The sequence below is a fragment of the Oxyura jamaicensis genome, chromosome Z (assembly GCF_011077185.1).
Source record: "Oxyura jamaicensis isolate SHBP4307 breed ruddy duck chromosome Z, BPBGC_Ojam_1.0, whole genome shotgun sequence".
Classification (NCBI taxonomy): domain Eukaryota; kingdom Metazoa; phylum Chordata; class Aves; order Anseriformes; family Anatidae; genus Oxyura; species Oxyura jamaicensis.
Window position 1 is genome coordinate 3,060,185 of NC_048926.1, and position 10,789 is coordinate 3,070,973.

The window sequence follows — 10,789 nt, forward strand, 5'->3', positions numbered from 1 at the left end:
GGTCTGCCTCGAGGCTTCTTCAGAAGGGACTTGGTTGTTTGCAGCTCAGGTCTGGAGTTCGAAGCCCCTCTCTTACTGCACCCAAATTTCGGTGTGGGGAGAGCAGAGGCAGCCCGTGCTCATCTGCAGCCCTGACGGGCTGGAGGCTCAGCCAAACGGGGGGAGAGCGATGGAAAACCAGGGCTTCTGACTCTTCCTGGGAGCAGCCAAACTCTGTAGTGGCAAAAAAAAAAAAAAAAAAAAAAAAAAAAAAAAATATTAAATACATTTTGAAATTTCTGAAAGGTTTTTAGCAATTTTTTTTGGCATTCTCTGACGCACCTAGAGGTTCTTTTCTCTGAAGTCACGACAAGCCAGGGGGGACCAGACTGAGTGGGCTCCAGTCTGCTAAATCCTGTTTGCATCTTCAGATTTAGGATGCCGAATAGTTGCCAAATAAATAAACAAATTTTCAATCGGTCCAAAGAAATAATTGCAACCCCCAGCGTGATGGAGCTGTGATAAAACGGTAACGACGCTCCTAATGTAAATGATATAAATGTTAGTTTCGGGATTTGGGAGAAGGGGGGGCTTGTGCAGTCTGTACCCACTCAGAGTCACCCCCAGGCGTTGCATTTCGGAGCAAAAGTGCTTCAAACCCTCACGGAAACCCGAAATCCCGGCACCGCCGCCCCCAGCCCAGGGATGGGGACAGGTCCCCGGGGACCACCCGCGACTCTGCGGGTCCTGAGCTCCTCGGGGGCTCCGGGGCAAAACGCAGGGAAATTCGCCCCCCCCCAGCCGTTTCGGTTCTGCACCAAAGCGCAGCGCAAAAGCGCGCAACAGCCTGGCAGGGAGGGTTCGGCATGGCGGGGGAGGCTTGAGGAGGGGCTTGGGGGGAGTCCCCTGGCACCTGGAGACCCCCCAGCCCCTTGCACCCCTCCAGCTCCTCGGGGAGCAAGGGTAAGGTCCGGCCCTGCGGACACCTGGCTTCGCGCACGCACCAAAGCGAATTTGGTGCCCGCGTAAATCTGACCTGTTTCTTGGCCCAGATAGGATTCAAACACTTTTTCCGTTTAAAATATATATACATAAATATATATATAGAAGTAAAAGATAAAAAGAAAAGGGAATAAAAAGAGAAAGGAGAAAAGGTTTGCTAAAATAATAATAATAACGCAGGCTTTGTGGGCACCGAAGTGCCGCTGTCGTGAGCGCGATGCGGTGCGCAAAGCTTTCCCGGTGCGGGGTTTGGGGCCATCCCGGGCCAGGGGAGCAGTGCAGAGCCCGGGACAGGGCAGCCCTGTCTGTGTCCCCCACTCCATAAACTCGTCACCCTTCTCCTCGGAAAAGAGGATCAAGGGGGCACAGATGCGTACGACACCCCCAGAATTCCTCTCCCCCTACCCAGCCCGGCTCCTTCAGGGTCTTCATCCTCAACCGGGGGCGACACTGTGGTGGGACAACTGGTGACCCCCCTCTGGGGGCCGGGAGCCCCCTTTGCTGAGGGGGACACTCTCCCGTCCCCCTGTACCCTGGGGTATGCGCGCAGCCTAACAGCACAAGCTGTAGTGCTCCTCTCCTTGCAGCCAGCTAAAGGCTGTTCTCTTAATGAATTACTAATGAGTTAAAATTGGACAGCCGGCTTAATTAAAGCGTAGAGGCAATGTGTTTACCACATTGTAATTGAACTCATTAGGGCTCCGGCTTTGTGTTTTTAAGCAGCCGCCTTGTTCCACACGTCGGGTGATCGGCGGGGAGTGTTTGCTGGGGACGGGGGCTGTGCGGGAAAGGGGGGGGTGTTGGGTGCAGTCTTGTCCCCCCTCCCCTTCTGTAGGGCCGTGTTCTTGGGGAGGTTCCCTCCTGCTGTCCCACAGGGCGCCCCGGGTTGCGGAGGTGCTCGGCTTTCCGTGGAAGAAGTAGAGAAGAGGTGCGAGGATTTTTATTTTTTTTAGGGGAAGGGGGGTGGGGGGTCTGGGAAGCAGAGCCCGCCCCCACACCAGGGTGCCTCTTGCCCCCCTCCAGACCCACTTCATAAGGCGTGGGGCATCCCTCCATCCTCCGCAGCCGTCGGGGCGGACCTGCCCGGGGGTGGCGGCGGCAGCGGTGGAGTGGGGGCGGCCGTTGGCCCCCTGGCAAGGGGAGGGGGCCGGGGAAGGGGGCGGCTTCCCCGTGCCGCTTGCAGGGCGCTGCCTGGCTGCTAGAAGGCGTCCGAGACCCGAGCCACCCGCGGCACAGCCGCCGCGACAGAGGTAGGAGCCAAAGTTCCGCGGAGCGCGGCCCGGGGAAGGGGGGGCATGGAGGTCGGGCGGCCAGGTAAACCCGCGGGGCTGGGGCTGAAGGGGGGAGCTGGGCAGGGATAGAGGTGGGGAACCCACCTCCTGGGGTTGAACGAGGGGAACGAGGAGATATCGTCGCTTGTTGTCGCGATGGGTCGTGCAGCCCGGGGTGGAGGAAGGATGATGCCCGGCACTGGATGGTGGGGCAAGGGGGGCCGGGGAGGATCACTCGCCTTGTCCCCCGAAAATTTGGGCTGCATGGGAGGGAAGGGGCAATGAATTGGGACTACGAGTCTCCTCCTTCCCCTCTCTCGCCTAGTTATATATAGAATATGTATTATTTTTGTAATTTACGTTCGAAATCATGAAGTTCAGGACGGGTTGAGGGAACGGCCGGGAGGCGCAGGGCTCGGCGCTCCCCGAAGCGAGGACCCCTCTGGGGCTTGGTATCCACCCCCTACCTCCACCCGCCGGAAAGGGGTTGGTGTGGGGGGAGAGGGCCTGGGAAATCCCAGGAGGTGGGATAGAAGACGGCAACAGCCTCTGCCAGTAGCTCCGAGGTTGAACATCGCGGGGAGGGAAGAAGACGCATTTTTATTAGTATATTTACCGGCTGCGCCCTGAGGGTCTTGGGGGCCGGAGAGCCGCGGCCAAAGCGGGGTGGGGGAAAGCAGATGCAGACTGGGGCAGCCCTGGGGAAAGCCCTCTCCCCCCAAGCCCTTGCTCGACGGCTGCATGCTTGTTGCACAGCTCCTGACCGTCGGCTGCCCCGGGGCAGGGGCTCATCGCGGTGTATGTAAGCCTTTGGAAACAACCCATATAGAGCTGGTTGTAGGGAAAGCGCGCTCGTAGCAGAACATCCCCCCCCACCAATCCCCTTTTAATTTCGGGCTGGCCCCCCGGCCGCGCCCGGGGGGGGGGGGCACGACGGGGGATGTGGTGGTGGAAGGGGAAAGAAGTTCCACTTGGTTGGAGAGGCAGAAGGTGACGAGCCAGACCCCTAAGTGGGTAATGTGAACTGTCAAGGAGAGCAGGAGCGTAAAAGCCAAACAATCCCAATCCCCACAGGTTGTTTATTCCTCATAAAATACAACTCTACATAGCAGGAAGTTACTGCAAACATTTATCAATAATGAATGAATCTCCTGTAATAAAATACTCACGTAATTAGCTACAGTCAAGTACGTGCATTATGCCAAGCCTTTTGCAACTCCTTGAAAATCCGACAAATCCTCTCAAACAGCCTCTTAAGAAGCGGGCATAAAAAAAAATAAAAAAGAACAAACCATCACCCAGCATTTCTCCTTCTTTTATGCCTTTTCTGAAACCCAAACCGTAACTACTCCTGAAATATAACAGAAAACTCTTTGGTGAATTCAGAAGAGTCATTAACATTCAGCTTTAAGTGAATGTTAACAGTAAATAAAGAAATCTCTTGATTGTAATAGTTGCAACAAAGCAATAATAAACCAGTGGGTGGTCATCAGTAATGATAAATGTATCATTATTACTGTGTGTTGGGAAACGGGGTTTGGAAAGTACTTCAGACTTTTTAGTGGCAAGCTTGGTGGCAATTCGTTTCTTAGCCTGAAAAAAAAAGAAGCCATATAATTTTATACACAATTTAGGTGAAAATAAATTTAAATCTGTATATTACATTTTTAATTTCAAGATAGTAATTAAAGCTGGTTCATTATATCTCCTCTGAAAGTCTCAGCGCTCATCTTAATTGCCTGTTTGTACAAGCTGCTTTCTAAGATACCCAAGGTTACTGGGTTGTGGAAGAGGCAAAACTGAATTATTTACTGACGCGATGAGTCTTCGTCCCATAACGTCACGTTTCCCTAGGAAGTTTGGGATCGTCGGTCCCAAGCCCCGTCGGGGCCTCGGTTTTACTGCCGTGGAAGTTTGTTGCTCGTTTAAATACTTAAAGCAAGAGCGTTGCTGATGGGAGACGTTCACAGCGCTTTAATTTATGTGTCGGAAAGCAAAATCAATAGCTGAGGTGTTTTTCGTTTGGGATTTTCCCTCCCCCCGGGGGTTAATTCACCCACCTCTAAATGTGCAGCTGTTGTCCCCCTGCCGTCACGTCCCCAGACAGGACAAAAATAAAGGCACTCGCGCTTTCAGGCGCTGGGGAGGATGAGGATGGGATGCGTCGCAGCGGTCTCCTTCCGGGCTGCGAGTCGCTTCTCCTCCGAGGAAAGCAAGATCGCAAATCGCGATTTTGGTGCCGTTTCGGGTGGGTGGGTTCCGGTGGAGCCCCTTTCTCCGACGGGGTCCCCGCGTGTGCTGGCGGGGGTCTGCACGTACCTTCGGCGACGGCCAACTCGGTTTTCATTACTCGGAGCGTATTATATTGGGAAGGTAACAGGGCTCCATCAGACAAAAGATGCTGCTGTTCGTGCTTCCTTTCCTTCTGCCGCCGCGCTGGCTTTCAGCTGCTGGAGGGGTATCAAACTCCCCCGAAATGCCCGAGCCCTAAACTCTCCTAGTGCCTTTTAAAGTGCCGGGAGAAGATCGCTCGAGTCTTTTCCCCTTCCCGTTGTAATGACTGTAGCCGCATCTTTTCGAGGCGTCCTCTTGCCACTGGAAAAACTCCGCGTGGATCTCTGCCCTTTTGTTGTGCCTAGCTGGGTTATTCAAGAGCAGAGACAAAAGCCCGAAGTGATGTGATCTAAATGAGCTCCGGGGTTTTCCAGATGGGACCACCTCTATTCTAAATGCCCCTCTGCTTTCCGCTTAATACAAAAAAAAAAGGCGATTAAAAAAAAATACTTAGAAAATGGCCTCGCTGTAGACCAAGTGGCACAGTGAAATGTACCCCAAACTATTTTTAAAACATCCTTCGCCTCCTAAATTTTGTTCGGAAATATGGGTTTATAACGATACCTTGTATGCCTGCTACTTCCATGGCTGTAAGTTTCAATGGGATGTGGAGGGGTGGGAGGAGGGAATGGGTCCGCGTTGGGGGTGGTTTTCTTTGTGTTTTTTTAAACGCAGCGAGGTTATCTCGTTCCTCGTGGCCTGTTTGCTACAATATTGAAGCACCGTGGAAGTAAATAAAGGCCGTAAGGACGGGATGGCGTGGTTTAAACTTGGCCACTTTTCTCTGCTGCTCTATTTTGCACGAGGCAATATGCAGCAAGGAGATCTGCTGTTTTCGCCTCGCTTCTTAGCCACTCCAGGGCAGGATCGCGATAGGGAAGGGAAGAGGGAAAAGGAGCCAGTACTCGTGCTTATCCCTCCCAAGCTCCTGGGAGAAGTTCGTCTGCTTTCCTCTAAGGAGGCGGCTCCATTCTAGCCATGGCAAACGGCAAGAGGAAAAAAATAAATAAATAGATGAAAGGGACTAATTGGAGGCGGCAGCAGGACGGGAGCCCGGCTCTGCAGTGTGCAGACACCCCCTTCCAAGACGGGATGGCCGCCCCGCCCCTGGTGGGGTGCGCGCTGGGCTCCGGCCGTCCCCGGTAGTATCCATGGGGTCGGTAGCGTCTGCGGCAGCCCGGCGGGACGCACCCTCCTCGGGGCCACCTGCGGGATCCGCCCGGCCCCTGGGCAGCCCGACCTTTCTCCGTCACCCTCACCCTACGCCCTTGTCGCGCTGCTCCACGAATATTCCCAACAGGTTTACGTGGAGAAAAAGTAGGGAAAGATGTATGTGCTCGCCCTGGTGCTGAAGCGGATCGGTCTGCTCCCACCTCGGAGAGTTCCACTGAGCTGAGGCCCCTTGATGTGGCTGCGGGCAGCAGCAATGTCATGCACTTTCCGGCACTCCTAAGTCCCCCTGGGGTTCAGCTCTCCCTACAGCAGCAATTGAGGAAGCCCTCCAATTTCTGCTATGCTTTGCAAAGAGGCCAGTGGAGCTGAGCAGGTGAATGAGAAAGTTTACTTTTGCTTTTCGTTTAATGACCATGAAAGAAAAGGAAAGCGCTGACTGAAGACTCTCCAGGACCGAGCCTGAGTTTTCAGCCTCTCTCGGTCTGGGAGGCTCGACCGAAGGGGGGACCTTCGTTGAAGACGCGTTGCGCTACCCCCGCGTCCTTTTCGCCCCTTGCAACCTCTTGCAGCCCTCCTCTGTAGCAGGGCTCAGAGCCCGAGGGGAGGCTGCACATCCCGGCTTCTCCCGGGAACCGTCGGGGCAGAGCCACCGGGGCAGGGCCCCACCGCCGCTCGGGGAGCGGGCAGTCCGGTGGCCGCTGCACGCTCTGAGCTCCCGCGAGGGCCGGCGGCTTCTCCCGATAACCCCCCCGTCCCTCCCGGTGCCGAAGACAAGGAAGGGAGATTTTCTCCGTGGCGTGGTAATAGATCATACAATGTGTGACACGGGTTTAACCAATAAAACAATTTGAATCAATTAGCTGGCGGAGGAGAGTTTTGAAGTGTAAAATTCATGTCAGTCTGGCTAGGAAGCATTGATTAAAATGTCACCAATGTGAGGCTTACAGCTATTGCTCACACGAAAGCAGTGGGCTCCGTGCAGAAGAGGCTCGAGAAAACGGGGGGGAAAGGGGGGGTCCGTGTGACAGTCGCGGAACGGGGGCGAGCGGAGTTTAATAAGAAGTGACAGAAGTAATAAGGAGAGGTGTGATTTTGCCAAGTTATCGCGGACCCGAGTGAACGGGGGGCTCCGACGTTCCGCTGCCCGGCACAAAGAGCGGAGAGAGCCGGAGGTGCCCGCGGGTGTCCTGAGAGAGGTCGGCGCCGAGATTTTCTCCCGGCTCTGGGACGGCTGAGAGAAAAACAGAAAGAAAAAGGGAAATCACACATCACTTTTTCGTGGGTAAATGCGCAGAAACGTTTGGCATTGCTCATGTGGATGGAAAGAAAGACAGAGATGGATTCATTTTTGTAAAAGAAAAATAAAAAACTGAGGGGTATTATAAAATACCCAATCCTCCGTATTTCCCCCCCCCGGTTTAGCCAGAATAGAGTTTTCCTTTATTTCCTTTTTTTTCTCGGCGGTTTTTAGCCGGTTCCGCAGTTTTCTTCTCCCGAAAGGAAGGCAGTGGGCATATTTGGCCTCTTCGCTCCCCCCTGCCGCCGGAATGGGACCTTCGGCAGGTCCCTGCTCCCTGCCGAGATTCGGCAAGACCATGAAATATCTACGTTTCACCTGTTCGGGGGTGGGGGGGAAGAAAAGAAAAAAATGAAAAAAAAAAAAAAAAAAAAAAAAAAGAGGTGGACGTGGCAGCCGTGATGCAGACTATTTGCAGGGATTTTTATTTTTATTTTTCCCCTCGTTGGGCGCATAATGAAATTAGAAAAATACCATTTGCACCGTGTTGCTCTTTGCGAGCTCCTCAGTGAGAATCTCAGACCGGGTCTGTCTTTTTATGGAGAACCGCAATTTGGGGAGCGCGGCACTGCCACCCTCGCCAGGGTCGCAGCAGCTGCATCCCGTTGTTGCCTGAAATCAACTATTTTTCCATTTTTCCCTCTCTCTCTCTCCCCGCCCTTTAATTTCTGACGGTATTCAAAAATACAATTTGCGGAAAGACGCGGCTTGTCTACTCACTGAGCGCATCCAATTCCTTGGAAGAATACCATGTGGAGGGGAAAAAAACAGGGGGGAAGGGAAAAGCCCCCCCCACCCCTTAAAGGGAGACGGAGCACGGGTGAGGCTGGGGGAGCGCTGAGCGGGGTCCCGGGGGAAAGCGACGGGGGGGAGGGGGGCGCCCCCCGACGGGGCGCCCCGACCCCTCCTGGGACGGGGAGGGAGGGAAAAAAGGATAGAGGGAGGGCTGGGGGCCGGACCCCCGGCCGGGGGGGGTGAGTACGGCATGGCCCGCCCCCCCCCCCCCCCGCTGACGTCACCGCACCCACGTTTTGGGTGGGGGAGGCAGAGAAGCGCGGAGGCTCCGCGCAGAGGCTGGGTCCTGGTGGCTGCGCTGCTGCGGGGATGCGCGGCTGGAGGGGGGCCCGGCGGCGGCGGCGGCGGCACGGCTAGAGAGCACCCGCGGAGGTAAAGGGAGCCGGGAGGCCAGGGAAATGAACTTTTTCCATCTCCCTTCCCCGGAGGGCCAACCCCTCTCCCCCGGAGGATGCTGCCGGGCGGTTTTGCCGAGCAGTGGCGATTTTCTAGGATGGGGAGGTGGGTGTGAGCTGGGGGACGAGGGCTGGGGACCCGTCTTTATGGGAAAGGTATGAGATTTGCTTGGGGGGGGAGCGGAGGGGGATGCGCGGGCGGGGAGTAGCGGGGTGGCCGTCGGAGAAACGCCGTGTGCGAGCGGGCCGGCTCTCAGCTTCCCGCTTTGTTGCGGAGCCCCGCTCGCTCCCTTGTCAGGGCGGGTTTAGGGTTCAGGGTCCGGTTCCGCCGTCGGGGAACGCGGCCAAGCAGGGAGCCGCACCGGGATGCTCGGCACCCGTCGGATGGGGCGGGCGGGCTCCTGCCTGATGGGGGCCCCAGTTGACGGCTCTGTCTCTCTCTCTCCCCCCTTTTCTCCCCGGGCGGCCGCAGCTGGAGCAGAGCAGCCCCCCCGTCGTTGAGGAGATGGCGACGAGCCCGCTGCCCGGCCCCACGGACATCCTGCTGCCGTCGCCGTCCAGCGCGTACCCGCCGGACCCCATGAGCCAGCCGCGGGCCGGCCACGCCGCCATGAAGCCCAACCAGGTGGGGCAGGTGATCCTCTACGGCATCCCCATCGTGTCCCTGGTGATCGACGGGCAGGAGCGGCTGTGCCTGGCGCAGATCTCCAACACGCTGCTCAAGAACTTCAGCTACAACGAGATCCACAACCGGCGGGTGGCCCTGGGCATCACCTGCGTGCAGTGCACGCCGGTGCAGCTGGAGATCCTGCGGCGGGCCGGGGCCATGCCCATCTCCTCCCGCCGCTGCGGCATGATCACCAAGCGGGAGGCCGAGCGGCTCTGCAAGTCCTTCCTGGGGGAGAACCGGCCGCCCAAACTGCCGGACAACTTCGCCTTCGACGTGTCGCACGAGTGCGCCTGGGGCTGCCGGGGCAGCTTCATCCCGGCGCGCTACAACAGCTCCCGCGCCAAGTGCATCAAGTGCAGCTACTGCAGCATGTACTTCTCCCCCAACAAGTTCATCTTCCACTCGCACCGCACCCCCGACGCCAAGTACACGCAGCCCGACGCCGCCAACTTCAACTCGTGGCGCCGCCACCTCAAGCTCACCGACAAGAGCCCCCAGGACGAGCTGGTCTTCGCCTGGGAGGACGTCAAGGCTATGTTCAACGGCGGCAGCCGCAAGCGGGCCCTGCCGCCCGCCCCCCCGGCGCCCCCCGCCGCCGCCGCCGCCGCCGCCCCCTGCCACCCGCTGGGCTCGGTGAAGGCGGCGGCCGCCGTGGTGGGCGGGGGGCTGCTGAGCCCCCACCTGCTGGCCGCCCCGCCGGACCTGCACCAGAAACGGCCCCGCTTCGAGGAGGACGACGAGCTGCAGGAGGCGGTGGCGGCGGCGGTGCACGGCGGCAAGAGCCCGCGGAGCTACCCGGTCATCCCGGTGCCCAGCAAGGGCTCCTTCGGCGGCGTGCTGCACAAGTTCCCCGCCTGCGGGGGGCTCTTCCCGCACCCCTACGGCTTCCCCGCCGCCGCCTTCGGGCTGTGCCACAAGAAGGAGGAGGGCGGCGGGGGCGGCGGGGCCGAGACCCTCGGCGGGGGGCACAAGGCCGGCGGGGGGGCGTCGGGCGGGGGGCTCTCGGGGCTCTTCTGGCCCGGCAGGAAGGACGCCGCCTTCTACCCGCCCTTTTGCATGTTCTGGCCGCCCCGCACGCCCGCCGGCCTGCCGGTGCCCACCTACCTGCAGCCACCGCCGCAGCCCCCCGGCGCTTTGGGCTGCTCGCTGGGCGACGGCGCCGGGCTGCTCCGCCAGGCTTTCCTGGACCTCTCGGAGCCCGGCGGCGAGCCGGGAGCCCCGGGGCTGGCCGCGACCCCCGCCTCCGCCTCCGCCGCTCCCCCCCAAGCCCCCGCCGCCGCCGCGGTGCGGGACCCGCTCTTCGAGTCGCCCCCTGGCGGAGGCGGCGGCGCGGAGCCGGCCTCTCCCGCAGCCTCGGAAGGGGGCGGCGGGGCGGCTGGGGGCGGCCGGGTCCCCTCGCATCCCCCGCACCTGCTGGAAGCCGCGGGGGGCGGCCGCAAGTCGGGGGGTGGCGGCGGTGGCTACCACCACTCCAGCGCTTTCCGCCCGGTGGGCGGCAAGGAGGACTCGGAGAGCCTGGCCAAGCTGCACGGCGGCGGCCCGCACCGCCCCGCATCGCCGCTGCAGCTCCTGCTGCCCCCCCCGCCGCCCCCGCCGCCCCCCGAGGATGGGGGCTGCGACCGGCACCCGCACCCCCCGCCGCCGCCCCCGCACCCCCAGCACCGCCTCCTTTCCCCCGGAGGCACCAGCTGCAGCTTCGCCAGCGAGGACAGCAGCGAGGAGGAGGAGGAGGAGGATGAGGAGGATGAGCCCGAGGTGGACGTCGAGGGGCACAAGCCCCCCGAGGAGGAGGAGGACGAGGAGGAGGAAGAGGAGGATGGAGAGGAGGAGGAGGATGAGGCTGATCCCCTGGTGGCCTCCAGCCGCTTCTCGC

The 10,789-nt window shown here is 59.2% G+C and overlaps 1 protein-coding gene across 6 annotated transcripts in view; it reads left to right on the top strand.

The window, feature by feature from the left end:
• The first annotated feature begins 2,126 nt into the window (after positions 1 to 2,126).
• Positions 2,127 to 10,789, top strand: part of SKOR2 (SKI family transcriptional corepressor 2) — a 34,033-nt gene continuing 25,370 nt past the window's right edge. For 4 of the 6 annotated variants that reach the window (XM_035310546.1, XM_035310547.1, XM_035310543.1 and 1 more), the window contains exons 1-2: positions 2,134 to 2,295; positions 8,719 to 10,789. The exon at positions 8,719 to 10,789 is cut by the window's right edge and continues 197 nt beyond it. In XM_035310546.1, coding sequence (XP_035166437.1) covers positions 8,752 to 10,789 — 2,038 coding nt within the window. In that variant the 5' untranslated portion in view covers positions 2,134 to 2,295; positions 8,719 to 8,751. Of the gene's footprint in view, positions 2,296 to 8,081; positions 8,224 to 8,718 lie in introns of those variants that run through there. The other 2 variants (XM_035310548.1, XM_035310544.1) reach the window with 2 other exon arrangements.